Genomic DNA, 20025 nt, shown 5'->3' on the forward strand with positions numbered 1-20025 from the left:
AACTTTGCTATAGCCACATATGCATTTATAACGACATTTGCGACAGGCGGTCGAGGCGGAAGGCATTTCATAGCCTGCGTAGTAGTCACTTTTTTTCGGTAAGTTTATTTAGACTAATTATTTGAAAATACCACTGTAACCGCCGGCACCCTTGAAAGAGATTGCACAGTTTCAGATTGAATTTCTCAGCAAAACAGGCCAGCCCCAAGTTTTAGATTTCCTTCAAATTCTTCAAAGATGCAGAGTAATTAGTTAATAACGAACGCGTTTCGAACGATGCAGAGATCGTGAAACAGCCCTTTTCAACACATCTCCGAACGGCCTCTCATTTCTACTTGAAGGCGCTAAACTATTATCAGCCAACCATCTACATCGGCCATATGCATAACGAGTCATGACATGCACATCGTCTTACGGGGTCCTTCACTAGTGTTATATTCACTGCATATCATCAAGTGAGATCTTTGCTAAACCAAGTGACGATTTTCCTAAATCTTACTGAAATGAACATGTTAAAGAACTGTATCCTAAAAGTTCACTGACTGAATACTGAAGCATTGAGTGGAAGATCTCGGCGGCAAGTGCATTCTTTTCTCGTAATCGCTTTCAGTATTAAACGAGAAATGACTGCATCAAAGGTCAGTAGGACATATATGTCTAACACAGTAGATGATTGTACATGTGGTTTCAGAATACAGGCGGAAATCTACGGCATTTGAATAGATTCAATGATCATGGTAAGCCAACCTTCGAAGTTCGAAATGTATGACACAAGCGGGCATTTACAATTCTGAACATCCACTTCAATACATAAACTCCACCGAGTTACCGAGGGGCGACCGTTTTTAATATAGATTTCCCATGGCTTCGGTATTTGTTTGATTGGATGGATTGACTACCTGATTATATGACGAGCTAGAAATCTGACGATTCGAACAAAGGTAAAGTCGATTTAACAACGCATACTCCCTTCTTTCTTACAATGATGTAATTGGTATTAAAAATTGCAATCGACGAATTGATCATTGCCTTTGTTGTATGTACACATTTGATAATGTATATGGTAGGAATAATCTTCATCTTCCCTTTGGTCATTGACGAATCTTTATAACAGTTCTAGCTGTGTCCTCACGGAAATGGCTTTAGTAATGTAAATTAATAATGACCATATATGGTATATACACATTCCCTGACTCGGTTGATATGCTTCGACTCCGTCGCGCTGCTGTGCGGTTGGAATCATATTCCAAGATCTGTCCGAAGAGGATCATTGTAAACACCTTGCATATTTCGCCTTAAAATGGTCCGTACGAAAAACTTGAGCGCCGCATCTGGAAGGAAACAGAGGATTGAAGGAATTGTGAAGAATTTAAGCGCCAAAGCGACTTCATCGCCGAGTAATCCTGATGAAAAGCAGGCGGAATCTGTCTCTGTTTTGGGGGTTCGTGAAAGATCAATGGATTCCATAACAAACAGAAGCAGTCCATTTGAGACAGGTAAAGGGCCTTATTCTTCTTCAAAACCTTGAAAGTATTTTATATAGATATGCTACTTGTGGGTCTTAGATTTGGTTAGCAAATTTACTTTGATTGCCCTGTTGTAAATCATCGCTCTACAGAGTGCAATCTTCCACAGACATTCATTGCTTCTTCCTTAACTCGGGATTCAAGAGTGTTTGGATTCTGTCTTGGTTCTAGTGATATTTCGCTGAAATTCTGAACGATTACCTGCCTTTCTAATCGCGTATTTGTCAGCGTAGTTAAACTATTAAGATCTAGTTTGAAATCTTGCGTTTAAGGCCGTTTTAGTCCGTACATAAAACGAAGACGTCGGGCTTCTGAAGTTTGATGAATGAAATCCATGCAGCATGCGAGCGAGCATACATCACAATAAGTACTGCCATTTTGTAAGCATGAAATAACGCATGGTTCCCCGACAATCGACGTTTCCTTTTTTTCTTCTGACACTAAAGTCCGTAGCTTAGTTGTATAGAGTTATCTTTATTAAAGAAGAAAAATATATTCAGGTTGAATAATGGTAAACATTTTGGTAAAGTGCGATATATTGGAATGCTTTGCTTAATCACACTGATGATGGAACAAAACTACTTCCTGGTTATTTGGTTATTAGGTTTATGGTATTTGGTCTTGTGAGACCTATGAATGCAAGAAATATAAGGACACATAATTTTTATCTTCATTTTGTAGATTTATGTTCATCACTGAATCATTTTTATCATAATTAGTACTCATGAATGAACTCACACAGACATTTCTTTATGCATTTTTACTTTGAGAGATTGTGTTATAAGTCTGTCTCTTCAATGTCAAGTTTAAAAATTAATTTATTTTCTCTGAAACCTTCATCCATGATTTTCACTGACAATGTGCAATTATCACTGAATATATGAGAAGATTGATTCTTCCATCACATTGTGAACAGTTTGGTCATAGGTTTGGTTATTTATGATACAATGATTTTTAGGATGATAAGTTAGTAGCCATGAAAACCATCAACTATTTTGTAGATTATATTAGGCATCAACGCTGTCAAGATGAAGAGTTTTACTGTCTTAATTTTACTAAATGTTCTTTCAAACAATAGAACTTGCCTGTTTTAAGGATCTTGTGGCTTTTGCTGTGGTTTCGGCATTTTGAATCATAAGCAACATGACACTTGTTCTGCAAGTATAGTGTAGTTAATTTCCTGCAATAGTGCTTACCTTTAAAAGAAAAGTGTATTGGTGTGATAAAGAAAAACCACATTGTACCTTATGTTTGTGAAATACTAAAGAAAAATCGAATCATCTTGAAATTTAAAATACCCACTATTGCTATGAAACTCTCATCCTCAGGATAATGTCTAACACTGATTAATCAGTTCAATGTATATGTCTGATTGTGGTGACATTTCTCGGTTTTGACAGCAATAGAACATACTGGTTAAAGCTCAAGTTAAACAAGATAACTCAGCCTTTGGATTCCCAGTACCGTAGCATGATTGTGGTTGCTGCTTAACTAAGGGGTGTGAATTGGTGAGAATGGGAGGGGAGAGAGATGGCTGCATGCACTTGAGCCCAAGAAGAGGCGTCATTGGAACATATAAATTCCTATGCCTAAACTTGTAGACAATGACATATGCACAGACTGAAACTTCTTTGAAAGTACCACAATGTTACTGCCACAATGCTAGCATGTAAACCTCCCCCTCTCCTGACAAAATAATTGATCACTTTGGTACTAGGTTCCAGATTGCAGCTTTTGGTTAATTAAAAACAGTGAATTCCAAATCACACACTGGAGAATGAATACAAATTTAGGTTATTTAACTTATTATATATTCAAGATCAAATTGTGTGCTTGTACATATTCATGATTGGTACCTGAATATCAAAAAAATATGTGTGCATATCTAAAAAATCAAAAAACTGTGTTTAATTTATTAGTCTATTCATTTTTTATATTTTATTTTAAGTATCCTTCTTGTGAAGTTCTCTTGGCAAACACAGAATTCCTGTCTTTTTAATAGGGTTATAAGGAAAACTGTTTGTTCATCACTAATGTAAAAATAATGCCCCATCAGTTCTCAATTTATATTTTTTATTTGAAAAATTGTTACTTGGACATTGTCGTTGGGCAACAGCATCAATAACAATAAGTGATAGATATTAGGTGTAAGAGTTACAAAATTTCAATAACCTTATTGAACCTAAATAGTGTACAATAAGTTTGTAACTTAACCCAATCACCTGCTTAGGTCAAGTGACTTTGCATCACGCGCGTTGTAGATAACCATTTAGGAGCTTCTCTCGCACGCAATGCAAATAAATTTGATGACAATTTTCATAAAGGAGGTCAAGGACGCCAAACCTGCATAGCGCAGCAAGGGCAGTTACTCCTGCTATTACATATTCCGATCCTAGCGACTGTATTGCAATTTGTGAATGAATCTGCTTCAAACAGCACTGTAGAAATACAGGCTACTGTAAGAGCTCTAAAAATAGCGGTCGACTGAAATCTGGGAAAGGAAGAACACATCGAAATTCGACTGTCAACTTCTCAAAACACTCTCTGATTAATATGCGTCAGTGCAGAAGGGCCCTTCACGAAGCTCTGCCCCCTGTGCACTGGCCTAGGAAAAGGTGTACATTTGTACAGTACGAAATTAAATTCAAGTTTGTAGCAACCGATTCGAAAGTCCTTGAAGATAACAAAACTCGGTAATTTACATATTGCGAAATATGGCTATAGCCGAATGCAGGTCTCACCAACAAAGGCTAGTGCTGAAAAATCAGTAGACAGACCCACTCCCTCCCCTCAACCATGCCTTTGCACGCACAGGCATGAATCTAGATACAAAAACTTACCTGGAAGACGCTGTGTAGATAAAACATGGACATTGTTCATTTGCAATTTGTTGCTTGTCTTTGTGTCTTACCTATTTCTTATCCTTATATATATTTTCTTTTTCGCTTAGTGTCATATGAACTACCAGTTGGTATGCAGTTTTTTGGCATCGTAGCTTCGAAGCAATTGCTACAAGGACAGAAGTTCGGTCCATTTCCTGGGAGTATCGCTCAAACCGTAGAACCAAGTGTTCTCAACTATTCATATATTTCTCAGGTACGTATGTTGGAAGGAGGAAAAGATGGTCTGCGAACAAAGATACGCTTGATTTCAAAACACGGAAACCGCTTAACAAGGCTCGAGCCACTGATAAGTTCTATTGTGAACGTTAAATAGCCATTTTGCACTCGCATTTTTTTTGCTGACATCCCGCTTTGCAAGTTTTAAGCGTTCCAGTGTGTGTTTATTGTGTTTAATTGTCCGTTCTAATCCTGCAATCATTTCGCAAGCCAGCTATTCTAGCCGTAATAGTTATATAGCAATTAACACTTATATCCGTGTTCTTACATGAACAGATTCCGGATGTGGAAGGCAATGACTACTGTTTGAACTTATACAAGATATCTTTCTCCTCTTCGAAATGGCTCAACTGCATCGAGCGATGCACAAGTCACGGGGAATACAATATCGTCGCATACAATACACCAGCAGGGATTTTCTTACAAACGGTTCGCGATGTCGTACCTGGACAACAATTGTGTGTTGCCTACGATCAGGCATACGGTTAGTGCACAAATTCTTAGTTTGAATATGCCCCAGGATCTGTAGTTCTGGTTCAGATTATTACAATACTGGAAATAAACGTACTTTCAACAGTTCTGCAGTATACACGAGTGAACAAATCGTACTACAGAATTGCACAAATTTTCAATCAAGCACAAAGCTTATATAGGCCTTTTTCCGATTCTTATTTTCGAGTTGACCACCACTGGAATCTATGACGTGACACGAAACCTACAGTACGTAAAGATGTGATTGTGTTTACTGCAAATTTAAACACTTTAATTTTAGATCTACCACAAGTGCTACAAACACCAGTACCCGCGATACAGTCTTTGAATACTCCTTCGTTTGTCCAAGGAAACGTGGCTGAACCGTTCGTTAACTTGAGGTAATATTCCAATATTTTATTTCAATGTTTGCAATGGCGGTAGTACGTTAGGACTCTATCAGATAATAGGAATTAAACTCGATATGAATTTCCATCGGTGATTCAGTAGTTTTGGGTCGGCACCAGTAGATAACCCCCCCCATATAGCTAGCAAAGGGTGCCGACACAATAGGTTCACGTGAACAAAAATCACGATTCACGTGGACAAAGACCATGCGTTTGCACGTGGGCATGGGTCTTGGATCATGTGAACAAAGAAGTCATGATTCATGTGGACAATGACCATGAGGTACATGTGAACAGGGATCATAGATCATGTGGGATGGAGATTTTCCATCACGTGAATAGGAATCAATCATTGAACATGTGTACAGTAGGATGCATTTAGAGTGTAAATGAGATCATTTACAATTAATTTAATATGTTATAAAATTTATAAGATAATTCACAAATTTCTTCTGCTTTTGCCTCGTTCACGGAGATCTACCCCAGCCAAGAAGCATTTAATAATCTTAATATAGTAGCTATAAACTTTTTTTTTTAAAAAACCCCGACTATTCTTACATGGAATATTTCGGTTTACAAACACAAAAAATATAGTCCAAGAAATACTCCAAACATTTTGCTAAATTACTTCCTTTCTGCCGAGTATACGTCCATCAATTGCAAGTATGGCAGCGCGAATATTAGTTCAAATTCTGTTTTGTGGATTTGCGGTTCCTTAGCACATCATATGCTTCGCCAACTGCTTGCCAAAGCTTAGTTTTTTTCTTCTCTGCTTTTGCCTCATTTACGCAGATCCATCAACCAACCGATCTGGGCTCCTTTTGCTGATTTTTTCAATTTTAACTTCCTCTGTATGAACTTTATTATAATGTTAGCCATAATCTCATCTCTGGCTAAAGTTTTCACTATTGTTAAATCAGCACCGTACATTTGTTTAAATGAATGAGTCATTTTAGAATGAGTACATTGGTGCTTAAGAAATGTAAATGAAGAGATTTCGCTCGGTTGCACACATCAAGTCAGATCCTGTTTACACTGTACCCGATTCGCATGGTCACGACATCAGTTTAAGTTGTTTTACCGTATATTTGTCTCCCAGAATTTTTGTCAGATCATGCTAAAGTAACCATACTACCAAACGTTTGGAGGTGAAACTCCCGTTGACATGATTAATTTTGATGTCGTGACCATGCGAATCGGGACTAAGAGGCTACTTTTGGGATGTAAATTAGGCGCTTGAAAAATTAAATGCGTGGGAAGAGCACGTTGTGGATGTAAATGAGGCCGGCTAGCAAATGATATGCATGGAGAAAGCACGTTGTGGATGTAAATGAGGGGCGTGCGAAATTAGACAAACGTGGGTATGCTAAAGAGGAATGTGAGACCACATGAACAGAGTGTGCAAGTGGTGTGATTAACACGTCGTCTACGCAAATGAATAATCCTTGAAAGTAATATGGGTTACAATTTTGTGGAATGAGCCGATGAGCACATGCGTATAACTGCTCATAATTGCTCGTAACTGCTCATGAGAACATGCTCAACCGCTCGTAGACATTTTTAATACCAAACTATTAAGTAGTATTAATATCAGATTTGGGTAGATTTTGAAGGCAAAATGGGTTGCAATTTGGTGCAATGAGCGTATGAGCATGTGCTCATAACTGCTCATAACTGCTCATAACTGCTCGTGGACACATCCTCATAGCTGCTCATAGCCGCTCATAGCTGCTCATAGCTGCTCATAGCTGCTCATAGCCGCTCATAGCTGCTCATAGCTGCTCATAGCTGCTCATAGCTGCTCATAGCTGCTCATAGCTGCTCATAATTTATTAGTTGCTCATAGCTGCTCATAGCCGCTCATAGCTGCTCATAGCTGCTCATAGCTGCTCATAATTTATTAGTTGCTCATAGCTGCTCATAGCTGCTCATAGCTGCTCATAATTTATTAGTTGCTCATAGCTGCTCATAGCCGCTCATAGCTGCTCATAGCTGCTCATAGCTGCTCATAATTTATTAGTTGCTCATAGCTGCTCATAGCTGCTCATAGCTGCTCATAATTTATTAGTTGCTCATAGCTGCTCATAGCCGCTCATAGCTGCTCATAGCTGCTCATAGCTGCTCATAGCTGCTCATAATTTATTAGTTGCTCATAGCTGCTCATAGCTGCTCATAGCTGCTCATAGCTGCTCATAAATTATTAGTTGCTCATAGCTGCTCATAGCCGCTCATAGCTGCTCATAGCTGCTCATAACTGCTCATAATTTATTAGTTGCTCATAGCTGCTCATAGCTGCTCATAGCTGCTCATAATTTATTAGTTGCTCATAGCTGCTCATAGCTGCTCATAGCTGCTCATAATTTATTAGTTGCTCATAGCTGCTCATAGCTGCTCATAGCTGCTCATAATTTATTAGTTGCTCATAGCTGCTCATAGCCGCTCATAGCTGCTCATAGCTGCTCATAGCTGCTCATAATTTATTAGTTGCTCATAGCTGCTCATAGCTGCTCATAGCTGCTCATAATTTATTAGTTGCTCATAGCTGCTCATACTGGTTGAACGAAATAACAAAGACAATCATTGGAATAACGATTTTAACATTTATTTTTCTGGTATAATAATTTCTTCTAAATCGTTTTTTATCTCTTTTTGTTCGTTTTTCATGGTTTCTTAATAAGAATGGTTTAGAAAATCATTATTTCTAATTATCATCATCGCTATCTGTATTTTCTTCTTCATCCTGAACCTGGTGATTGTTTAAAAGCCTTTTAATAAGAAACTTTCTCTTATCAACAGCAGCTTCTATTGCCTCTTCTGGATCAAAATCGTCATTTTCAACAAACGCATCTTTTGTGTGCATTATTTTCTTATGTACTGGATCTTTCTTTAGTTGTCTCATCCACAGAAGGCGTTCCAAATAAATATTTTCCAATTCTTTCTGGAGTATAGGCATAATATTCGAGTAAGCTTTCTCCTTAGCAGATTGCTCATCCAGGCCAGTGTTTATAAGGCTTTCTTTCATTTCTTCAAAATCTGTATTACTTTTTTGCTTTGCTTCTTCTATTAGAGGTATCCATGGATCCATTTTTTCTTCAGTTTCTGAGTCAGTCGTCATCGAACTTTCAGACTTTACAGATGAAGTGGTCGAGACATCGTCCTGCAAATCCCTTTCTTGACTGTCCGAGTCTCTTCGAGACATGCCTCTTTCTTGCTGTTTTAGTGGACAATATTCCCGTTCGTGTCTGCGCAGATTGTAACCGCGTCTAAAGTGCTTCCCGCAAAACTGGCAGCTCATTCCCTTAGGACTGATTGTGTAAAAATGGTTTGTTATTGAGCAGTAACTGGATTTTATGAGCACAAAAGCCGATTAACTCATGAGCAGCTATGAGCAGCTATGAGCAGCTATGAGCAACTAATAAATTATGAGCAGCTATGAGCAGCTATGAGCAACTAATATGAGCAGCTATGAGCAACTAATAAATTATGAGCAGCTATGAGCAGCTATGAGCAGCTATGAGCAACTAATAAATTATGAGCAGCTATGAGCAGCTATGAGCAGCTATGAGCAGCTATGAGCGGCTATGAGCAGCTATGAGCAACTAATAAATTATGAGCAGCTATGAGCAGCTATGAGCAGCTATGAGCAACTAATAAATTATGAGCAGCTATGAGCAGCTATGAGCAGCTATGAGCGGCTATGAGCAGCTATGAGCAACTAATAAATTATGAGCAGCTATGAGCAGCTATGAGCAGCTATGAGCAGCTATGAGCAGCTATGAGCAGCTATGAGCGGCTATGAGCAGCTATGAGCAGCTATGAGCAGCTATGAGCAGCTATGAGCAGCTATGAGCAGCTATGAGCGGCTATGAGCAGCTATGAGCAGCTATGAGCAGCTATGAGCGGCTATGAGCAGCTATGAGGATGTGTCCACGAGCAGTTATGAGCAGTTATGAGCAGTTATGAGCACATGCTCATACGCTCATTGCCCCAAATTGCAACCCATTTTGCCTTCAAAATCTACCCAAATCTGATATTAATACTACTTAATAGTTTGGTATTAAAAATGTCTACGAGCGGTTGAGCATGTTCTCATGAGCAGTTACGAGCAATTATGAGCAGTTATACGCATGTGCTCATCGGCTCATTCCACAAAATTGTAACCCATATTACTTTCAAGGATTATTCATTTGCGTAGACGACGTGTTAATCACACCACTTGCACACTCTGTTCATGTGGTCTCACATTCCTCTTTAGCATACCCACGTTTGTCTAATTTCGCACGCCCCTCATTTACATCCACAACGTGCTTTCTCCATGCATATCATTTGCTAGCCGGCCTCATTTACATCCACAACGTGCTCTTCCCACGCATTTAATTTTTCAAGCGCCTAATTTACATCCCAAAAGTAGCCTCTTAGTCCCGATTCGCATGGTCACGACATCAAAATTAATCATGTCAACGGGAGTTTCACCTCCAAACGTTTGGTAGTATGGTTACTTTAGCATGATCTGACAAAAATTCTGGGAGACAAATATACGGTAAAACAACTTAAACTGATGTCGTGACCATGCGAATCGGGTACAGTGTAAACAGGATCTGACTTGATGTGTGCAACCGAGCGAAATCTCTTCATTTACATTTCTTAAGCACCAATGTACTCATTCTAAAATGACTCATTCATTTAAACAAATGTACGGTGCTGATTTAACAATAGTGAAAACTTTAGCCAGAGATGAGATTATGGCTAACATTATAATAAAGTTCATACAGAGGAAGTTAAAATTGAAAAAATCAGCAAAAGGAGCCCAGATCGGTTGGTTGATGGATCTGCGTAAATGAGGCAAAAGCAGAGAAGAAAAAAACTAAGCTTTGGCAAGCAGTTGGCGAAGCATATGATGTGCTAAGGAACCGCAAATCCACAAAACAGAATTTGAACTAATATTCGCGCTGCCATACTTGCAATTGATGGACGTATACTCGGCAGAAAGGAAGTAATTTAGCAAAATGTTTGGAGTATTTCTTGGACTATATTTTTTGTGTTTGTAAACCGAAATATTCCATGTAAGAATAGTCGGGGTTTTTTAAAAAAAAAAGTTTATAGCTACTATATTAAGATTATTAAATGCTTCTTGGCTGGGGTAGATCTCCGTGAACGAGGCAAAAGCAGAAGAAATTTGTGAATTATCTTATAAATTTTATAACATATTAAATTAATTGTAAATGATCTCATTTACACTCTAAATGCATCCTACTGTACACATGTTCAATGATTGATTCCTATTCACGTGATGGAAAATCTCCATCCCACATGATCTATGATCCCTGTTCACATGTACCTCATGGTCATTGTCCACATGAATCATGACTTCTTTGTTCACATGATCCAAGACCCATGCCCACGTGCAAACGCATGGTCTTTGTCCACGTGAATCGTGATTTTTGTTCACGTGAACCTATTGTGTCGGCACCCTTTGCTAGCTATATGGGGGGGGTTATCTACTGGCACCTACCTATATGGGCAACCTTTGCTATTGGTTGATGATATAACAATAAAAAACAATGAACTTATAGCAATTGATTTTAAAAAAGTTGTTACAGAATATCACAAAACTCGATCATGCACATTAGGTAGATATTTACTGGTAGTTTCTTGTCACTTCAGCAAAACTTTTCCAGTAGGCCATACCGTTTAAGACAAACAAAATTTGCGTTATTAATAATATAAATAACGAAAAATTTAGTGAACAAAATAATTATTCATAGACGTATCTTAACCCGTCGTTTTTTAGGACATATGTTCCTTCAAATTTGCAATATGTTTGAGTTGTATATTTGGGTGGATATTCAAAGTGAAATTCCGGAAACATTTGCTTGGGAAAAACTAAAAGTAGTCGTCGGTGATTGATGAAATGAACACGAAAAAAATTATATATACGCTCAATTATTTCATAGGACAACGGTAGGCCCAGAGTTCCTTGCGCGAATTCACGAACAGCGATCACCGGCTTTTTCTTTGGAAATGACAAATCATGTTGATAATCATGTCAGCGCCGATGGAAACGAAACGGAGTCGACAGAAGATGTGAAACCAACTTACAATGTGATGACAGCTGATGTCTCGGAGACCTACTACCCGCCCATTGAGGATTCAAGTAAGTCTGCCGTAACATGCATGTTTTGCATTTATAGCTGCTATATAGGAAAATGGTTACATTTTCTGGCTTCACAGGTAAAAGTGACCACAGATTTGTTATAAAATTCCATTTATGTGTAGACCTGACTCCTAAAAAAACTGTGAAAATCCAGTTGTAGAGACACTGCCCCACGAGGGAACGTGAAAAGACTCGCGAGTGTGCAATTTAAGAAACCTTTGACTGTACGTCCAAAACCAAATGGTTTTCCTCTCTGCATTGGTTGCGAGAAAGGTTGCGAGACTTTCGGAAAGCGGGAGAATACACAAGCGTGGGCGAATGTTGTTGTTGTTGCACGTTGAAATTTGTTTAGGCCTGTGACGCCTGTCATCCTAATTCAGATTATCTTCCCAGGCACCGTGACATTTTGAAAATTACAATACATACAGTACACAAAATGTACATTAACGTATACTATATGTACAGTAACCTCTTAACATCTATTTTACAAGTTTTGAATTTGATTGAATTGGAATTCCTGATTTTAATTGGTAATAAATTCCATGAACTCTAGAACATTATATTAAGGCTAGTCTTCTTTGCAAGTTTACAATGACTGTGAACTAGCTACGTTTGCTCGATCAAGCAGCCGAGTTAGATAAGATAGGTTTAATTTGTGAGATACTTTGAACATTAAACAAGATTTTTGTTTCATTCGCCTATCTTCTAATGTCAGTCAATTTGATTTAGTCACCATTTGAGAAAAGCGTATTTCATAAGATTCGAGGTTCACGATTTTATTTTCATGCCTTCTGTTGTAAGTAGTGTAACATCCCATTGATCTCAAGTGTATGGGAGATACATTTGTAATAATCATGCAATTCTACGAAAACCATTTGGTAATTGTTTTAAGAACTTCAGTAAACCAAAGATCGCGGGTTTGATTTTCAGGTTGCCGGGTTCGTCACTCCCTGTAGCACTATCGCATTATGATTTTTTTGTTTAGAAATTCCTTTAAACGAAAACTACACGCAAATCAGTCCTGCGCACGTTGCTGACGAGGAAGGAAAACTGTTTAAGTAAGTACATATTCTTTTGCAAAAGTACAGTATGATCTAGATAATTATCAGGCCGGTATAGTAGATAGTTTTAGTCTTCTCTCGAAATGTTTGACCAACCTTGTTTTCTTCGCTAATGATTCTGGTAGGCTTCGATTTGATTCATGATCGACATGAGCGAACAGATCATGACAAATTTGATAACAAGTAATTTAGCTTGTTTGTTACACCACGTAAGTATTTAATATTGCGAAGCTTTCGGTCCCTTAACCCTGGCCTTCATCAGTGCAATGACCTACGTACACATTAAGTGACGTGTAAACGTGTATTCAGGTAATTGCACTGATGAAGGCCCGGTTTAACGGACCGAAAGCTTTGCGTATTAAATACTTACGTGGTGTACCTACAAGCAAAATTACTTACTGATGTCACCATGCAAACATACAAGAATATTATTAAATTTGATAACGTCTGGCCAATTGTTAGTAAGGGTATTGGTTGAATATAATTCTGGAGACCTATATTAGGATTTCTCGCCTAATAAATGACCCGATACGCATTCTGCATGACCCTGCTCAAATCGGGTGAAAAAGTTATATCTGGATTTTTGTATTCACTGATAAAATTCCAGGTTAGAGGACGGAATAGTGTGCAATTGTAAATTCCCAAACAAGGCATTTGTTTCCGAACGGCTCACTCACACTCATTAAATGGGAGATTTTAATCGCGTCGTTGGGACTCCATGTTGGTATTTCAATTCGATTAGGAGTTTGTTTTTCAGTGTTTTACCTTAAATATTTCCATTGATTAAAAAAGGGTCTTCACATTTATCGATAATAACAGAACTTCTGTGTCATATTCAACGAGTATTGGTGTAAATGACTATATACAGGTGGTTTTGATGTGGATTTACGTAAAATTAGAGTAAACTGCTTGTACTTTTTAGATGTACAAGCTGTAGAGGAAGTTTTGTTACCGTGGAAGAACGAAACAATCATATGGAAACAGCACACACGGCAGAGTGTTCTATATGCAAGAAGGTCTACACAAGTTCATATTTAAAGGAACATATGACATTTCACTACGAGTCGTCACGTGTGACATGCCGTGTTTGTGCAAAAGTTTTCTCCAGCATAAGTAATCTTCGGAAGCACGAGAAGAAACATGAAAAACGCGGCTTTGCTGTCCGGGAAAAAAGACGTTTGTTTAAGTGCTCGGAATGCCCGGAGACGTTCAATACAGAAAAGTACCTAGAGGTAAACCATTCATGCAAGTTTTAATACGAAATGTGCATGTTTTTTGGATATAGTGTAGCCAACTCTTCAAAGTAAGCGGAAATCTTGATGAAATTTGTCGCCCAGCTATGTAGTTTGCACTTCTTGTCCAGTTACCGCCACAAAAATGGATCCCCTATATCATGGACGTGATGGTTTATAACCTATTAACGTGTTTATAGCTTGTTCATAACTTGTTGTTCTATTAAAACTGAGAAATCAAGTTAACACAAGAATCATTTTATGGGAATTCAAGTCATTATTCGGATGTAGGCGGGCTGTAACTGTACAGCATGCAATTATTTCGGGTCGCAATATTTGAGAATGTGTTTAGGGGAACCCTTTGTTTTGCAAACAACCACCCTCCTCTTCCAGTGATTTCCCAATAGTGAAATATCTCTATAGCACGCAAGGTGTATAAAGTATGTAAACCCATGGATTAACACTTATCACCGACTCCCCATATCAAAGAGCAATTAAAGTAGGACTGTAATGGCTTGAAGATTCAACTAGTTTTATAGTCAGTGTAGTGATTCTTTTTGTGATATCTTTTTCTATATGTTCGGGTATTGTCTATTGTATTTTAAGACAATAAAAAATCAGTTAGTGCGCTCCAGACCCCTCCGCGCTCACTGTAGTACAAACAATATATATGTTCTGTTGTTCAGAGACCGTATTCTATAATTTTGTTTCTCATACTTTTTAGATACACCGCAGGAAACACGTGCTCATTCTACCAATTACATGCAACGATTGTGGTGAAGTATTTGCGCAGAAGAACCTCTTACGTCGACATCAAGCCGTTGTCCACAAAGGAATCAGGCCGTTTAGCTGCAGATATTGTGATAAAACGTTCACCCAGCGAGGTAGATTTTTATCATTGATGTTCTGGCTGGGCGCTGCGATAGGCTACTGGAAACCATCACAAAATATCGTAATGCTCAAATTCTTCACCAATATTTATATCTATACCTTGGCTTCTCCAAGTTATTTTCCAGTATTTTTAGCATCCATTAGCGAGATCATTACATTCAAATGTTTCATATATGAAAGTGTACTTATTCGACCAGTTACATGCAATGATCACGAATTCCTTTCTTTCAAATTACTTCTCATCAGGGACTGGTTGTTCGAAAAGCTTTCAGCGTAGACGACAAAAAAGCCAATGTTTAATGACTGAATCTACATCTTATGCGATTCCGTTGAAAATTAAACATTTACATCGAAATATTTCAGCTCAGTTGTTTAAGAAATAAATCATTTTGTTTTCCATTTTGAAGTTATCCGCCTTTTTCGAACAGCTGGCCCCTGATGTCGTTAAGCAATTCACGTGAGAGTTGCTACCATGTATGAGGCTTACTTTTCAGTTGAACCTTGACTCACGTAGCAGTACTACCCCTTATCAAATCTTGAGTCGATGAGAACTTTTTTATTAAAGTTAAATAAGCAATTTCTGGAAACACCACATATATTTGTTTTGCAAATGAAGCGCCTTCAGTATTGCACTGATAAAGGCCCGGGTTAACAGACCGAAACTCTGCAGGAAAGAAATATAGATAGTGTTCCCAAAAATTGATTATAAAACTTATCATTTCACCATGCAAAATTTCAAGGATGTTAAAACTTTTTTATTTCTCCATGTAGGTAATTTAGCTCGTCATTGCAGACAAGCGCATGCGGAGAAAACAGCGACAGACAATCGCTTGACCAAAGAGAAGTTCTTATGCCGTCGGCGTGGTTGTAACCAAGCCTCGTTTTCGAGTCGTGAATTATACATCGAACATTTGCAACAGCATTCGGGCAATGCTCGCATTTATTCCTGCGGGGATTGCAGCTGCGTGTTTTCTAGCGCTGGCAATCTCAGTAAACATAAAAAGACGTTGCATGGTGACAGTCCCGGGAAACAGAGCGTTATGAAACCAAGCACAACTCAATCTACGGTTCCACCAATAACTCTCCCTGCTTCTGTACCGGAAATCGAAGCGAAATACAAGTGTTCTCAATGTCAACGGCCGTTTCAAAATCATTTCCAACTAAATAGGCATATGAGGTACAGTAAGTTTTATATTCTTGCGGATGATATCTTACATCATCTGATGTATGTAGTTTTTTGTAGTTTCGCGCCAATTTTTTTGGGTTTGTAGTTTGCTGGTTTTGCTTCTCATCTGTATTCGTGAAATCTTCGCTTTTTATATCGATTAAACTTTTTAATTGTAACGTTGCGTAATAGAAAATATAAAACATAGTGGTCGTATAATTCCGTTTCAAAGGCACGTTTAATGATGTACAAGAAGACCGACCAGAGGAAGGTCCATGGCTTGAAATATCTACGACTACGTTTTCATTTTATTTTTTATATACAATCTTAGTATAGGCCCAGTTTTCATTTTGTCATGGTCCAAGATTACTCTCGTAGAGTGTGTCTTGTGGCGCTCATATTTCAGCTCAAAAGGGTTGTCAAAATAGAAATCCTTTCTGCAGTATTTAATCGCTTGTTTTTCTTTATGTAACTAGTCAAAATTTTGTGATTATGCTTACATATAAGGACTATAGCTCTGACATGAATTAATTTGAAACCAAAATAAAGTAGTGCATTTCAAGAGATATCAAGTTGTTTCAACCGAGAAGTAGACCACAACTAGTCCCAGTCTTTCCCGCTATTTCAGATCACGTGCACTATTTTTCATCGCAGCTTGTCGTTGTTGTGAAAAGCAATGACCTAGCCATTGCATCTTCAGGAAACGTTTCATGAACATATGAGTGCACATATGCATGCTATCAGGTTTTAACTGCCACACATGTTGTGTTTTAGAGTTCATAAGGAGAAGAAACGAGAACTCAATAGATGCGATGATTGTGGAAAGATTTTCATGACGAGATCAGGGCTTTCAAAACATATAAGGTATATGATGAAAACTGCGACAACCAATATAGTTCCAAGCGCGTTAAGAAAACAAGCAGTAAATCGTGGCTAAACTTTTTAACACCGACATTTCAGTATGCGATACATGAGACAATTTGTGTATAGCACACGATATTTTCTCGAGTTTATACATACTTGTCAAAAGCTGTTCCGTATCTACTGTTCTCTTACATTGAGAACTCTTCTATATACGGGAACGGGTAGCTTTATTTTGCTCAATGAATTCTATCGAGATTTGTAAATTTTATCGCACTTCACTATACTTCAGCCTATTGAGGCAAGTAAGATTTGCGGTAATAATTCAGGGTTAGGATTAGGTCTTGGATTAGGTTTATGGTCACTATGCTTTACCTAATCCTAAATCTAAATTAGGATTTCAATATAAGAAAAATTATCGACTGAACTCAGATTTTTGATCACCACTGTAGCTCTACAATATAAGCTTTTGTGTTTATTACACTTCATGCACTAAACTTCTGCAAAACTCTTCACTAATTTACATCTCTGAGAAGTAGAATTGCATTGCAAGTTGCAAGAAAAATTGCACCGTGCAACATGGCCTTTTTCGACCGTAAAATTAATTTTGCGATTAATCTATCAATGAAATTAACGAATATTTTTAATATAGGTACTTGCGTTGTGTTATTAAAAAAGAAGATTCGAGTCCTGCAAAAGAAAGCGACGACTCAAAATCCAACATCCTGGCAGAAAATAAATCACCAAAAGACTCGAAAGTAGGGCGGGAAATCAGACCAACTAGAGCAGCAAGAGAATCAAAGGTTCTGAGGGAGAATAAACTAGAAAATCCATTCGGTTGCACTACGTGTGGCAAAAACTTTACAAGTGCTTGGTATCTAAAGGTTCACCGAAGGACACATAAGAACTACCACGTTCCCTGTGAACTATGCGGTAAAATGTTTAGTCATGTTACAAATCTTGCTAAACATATGAAGTAAGTGTATATTTAACTTTTTTAAGTTCTATTCATCATTCCCAATAAATCCCATCCCACATTCCAACTTGTTGTCGAATTAATTAAAAATGTGAAAAGAATCGGCCATGCGAAGTCGCAGATCCTCGTGTATAAAGTGGAAAAGTAAACGCTTTACCGCAGAAAGTACAAAATAAGCCAACTTTGCACGGCTATACTTTCCGCAATTCAATATTTGATATTTCGAAAACTAGCAAATTATATGCTAAATTTTGGATGCTATTTCTACCTGTATTGAGAAATTTTCCTGGTTGTAAATTTATTTCAATTGGTTATTTATATCTGAAAAAAAATTCCATGACGTTAATATTTTTTCTTTCAATTATCTATGTCTTAATTTATGTTAAAGAACATTGCGGTTCTTTAGAATATTTCGCTCATTTCTAGCAATAATGACGGTACATTCCGCCATCTTGGATATGCATTATGCATCTTGTGTTAGGCCTGACGTCGCTTGCAGGGTAAATTTATCTTATTGAGGGCTCCCGTGCCTTGTATATGATGTAAATACTAATTCATCGATAATGTCTTTGCACAGCTACACCAAATTCTTATTCAATACCAGGTGATAGAAAGCAATCAAGCACGTTAATAAGGTGTTATAAAAAGGAAGCATTCATAGTTCAGCGAAGTTCACTGTTTAGACCCTGAAAAAGCCTTGTACATGATATACAGGGTGTTTTAAAAAAAAGCGCAACCACTTAAAATATGTACGAATATAAATATTGTTCGGGTTTGCACCATAGTTCAGCTAAAATGACTTTTAGCAATTTAAATGAAGGATTAAGAGCCATTTTCAATTCACAGAGGTGCTTATCTATTGCGCTTTAGAGCTGTATTAATGTTCTTGCATATTTAAGTGGTTGCGTTTTTTTTTTTGAGACACCCTGTAGGTAGCAACTGGCGCATTATCATTTATCAGAAGCGTAAATGCCCAGAGTAATCAGTGACTTAAGTTTCAATCGTCCATTAGTTTAGCTACCTATTTGATTACTATCCAATATAACCAGGAATGTCAGGAATTTCGAGTAATGATGTTTGTAATACTTTGGATACTACTTTCTATTTCATACAGATACATACATCAAGGTGTGCCTGTTGTACGAAAGCCAAAGGAGAAACCTAAGCCAAAGACCAAAGGGGACGCCGTAAATCCAGAACTTACTTGCGATAAATGTGACAAAACTTTAGCGAATATAAACTCGTTGGCAGTACACAAACAACTGCATTTCGGACTGAAGCCTTTCAAGTGTGAATTTTGTGATTCAAGGTTTACCCAGAAATGCAATATGAAAAGACATTTAGGAACATGCAAAATGGTTTTGGAACAGTCGAACAATTCCTCAAGGAATCAAAACCACGCTCCAGCGACGCCTCGTGCTCCAGGGACCTCCTTAGCTGCTGGTGAAAATTCAGGACGTGTTCCTGAACCACCATCAAGTCCCGTGTTTTAAGTGCTTTAGCCTCTTTTTCTTTACAAGTGTACATAGCGTTGAAAACGTAGAACTCTTTGGCAGGATGCAAAATTATGTTACGACATCGCATGCAGTAAAATTTACGTGAAAGTATTTTTTGCTTTGTATTTAGCTAAACTGCATGGAGTAAATTTGAAGTTTTTACCGCGTAAAAATCGTTTCTTTTCAGAAAATATAGTCTTTTGAGAAATATGACCCCCCCCCCGCTTTCGGCATTTGGCCCCTCGAAAACAAAACTTTACAGTTTACTGGCGTAATAGACCAACTTTTGATTTAGGCAACAAAAAGGAAATTTCCGAAAAGTTCATACTAAATTAGTAAAATTACCAAGTTTGGCGGCAAAATACTGTAAAGTACGGAAAATATAGCCTTGCGAAGTTGGCAATTTTGTTTACTTTTTCACTACGGCCGGAAGTGTGTAACTAAATTAGTTAAACGCTTCCGGCCGTAGTGAAAATGTATTTACAGAATTGGCTACTTTTCATGGCTATACTTTCCGTAATATTTTGCGGCCAAACTATTATACTAATTTCAGTATGATCTTTTTAGCTGTGGTGATTTATTTGATTTATTTCCTTCTTGTTACCTTCCATTCATCAAAGATTTCCCATCTTTAACAAAGATTTCTCATTTTACCACAGATTTCTG

The 20025-nt window shown here is 37.8% G+C and overlaps 1 protein-coding gene across 1 annotated transcript; it reads left to right on the forward strand.

Annotated features, from left to right (window-relative positions):
- Nucleotides 1-1212: 1212 nt before the first annotated feature.
- LOC114524245 (zinc finger protein 184-like) lies at nucleotides 1213-19521 on the forward strand. Its single transcript, XM_028545392.1, has 12 exons — nucleotides 1213-1496; nucleotides 4477-4622; nucleotides 4922-5129; nucleotides 5418-5517; nucleotides 11478-11677; nucleotides 12663-12735; nucleotides 13661-13970; nucleotides 14695-14854; nucleotides 15633-16038; nucleotides 16801-16890; nucleotides 17540-17863; nucleotides 18978-19521. Exons 1-12 carry the CDS (start codon nucleotides 1301-1303, stop codon nucleotides 19354-19356), a joined length of 2592 nt encoding a protein of 863 aa, XP_028401193.1. The 5' UTR covers nucleotides 1213-1300; the 3' UTR covers nucleotides 19357-19521.
- The last annotated feature ends 504 nt before the right edge of the window (nucleotides 19522-20025 follow it).

This window comes from Dendronephthya gigantea, unplaced genomic scaffold (assembly GCF_004324835.1).
Source record: "Dendronephthya gigantea isolate DGI-Jeju-01 unplaced genomic scaffold, DenGig_1.0 000030F, whole genome shotgun sequence".
NCBI lineage: Eukaryota > Metazoa > Cnidaria > Anthozoa > Malacalcyonacea > Nephtheidae > Dendronephthya > Dendronephthya gigantea.

What these genes read in the sequence shown, in the direction of transcription:
- LOC114524245 (XM_028545392.1), top strand. Translation starts at nt 1,301, where the DNA reads ATGGTCCGTACGAAAAACTTGAGCGCCGCATCTGGAAGGAAACAGAGG. An exon ending in CAACTAAATAGGCATATGAG is followed by an intron (nt 16,039 to 16,800) that starts GTACAGTAAGTT and finishes GTTGTGTTTTAG; the next exon opens with AGTTCATAAGGAGAAGAAAC. An exon ending in AATCTTGCTAAACATATGAA is followed by an intron (nt 17,864 to 18,977) that starts GTAAGTGTATAT and finishes TATTTCATACAG; the next exon opens with ATACATACATCAAGGTGTGC.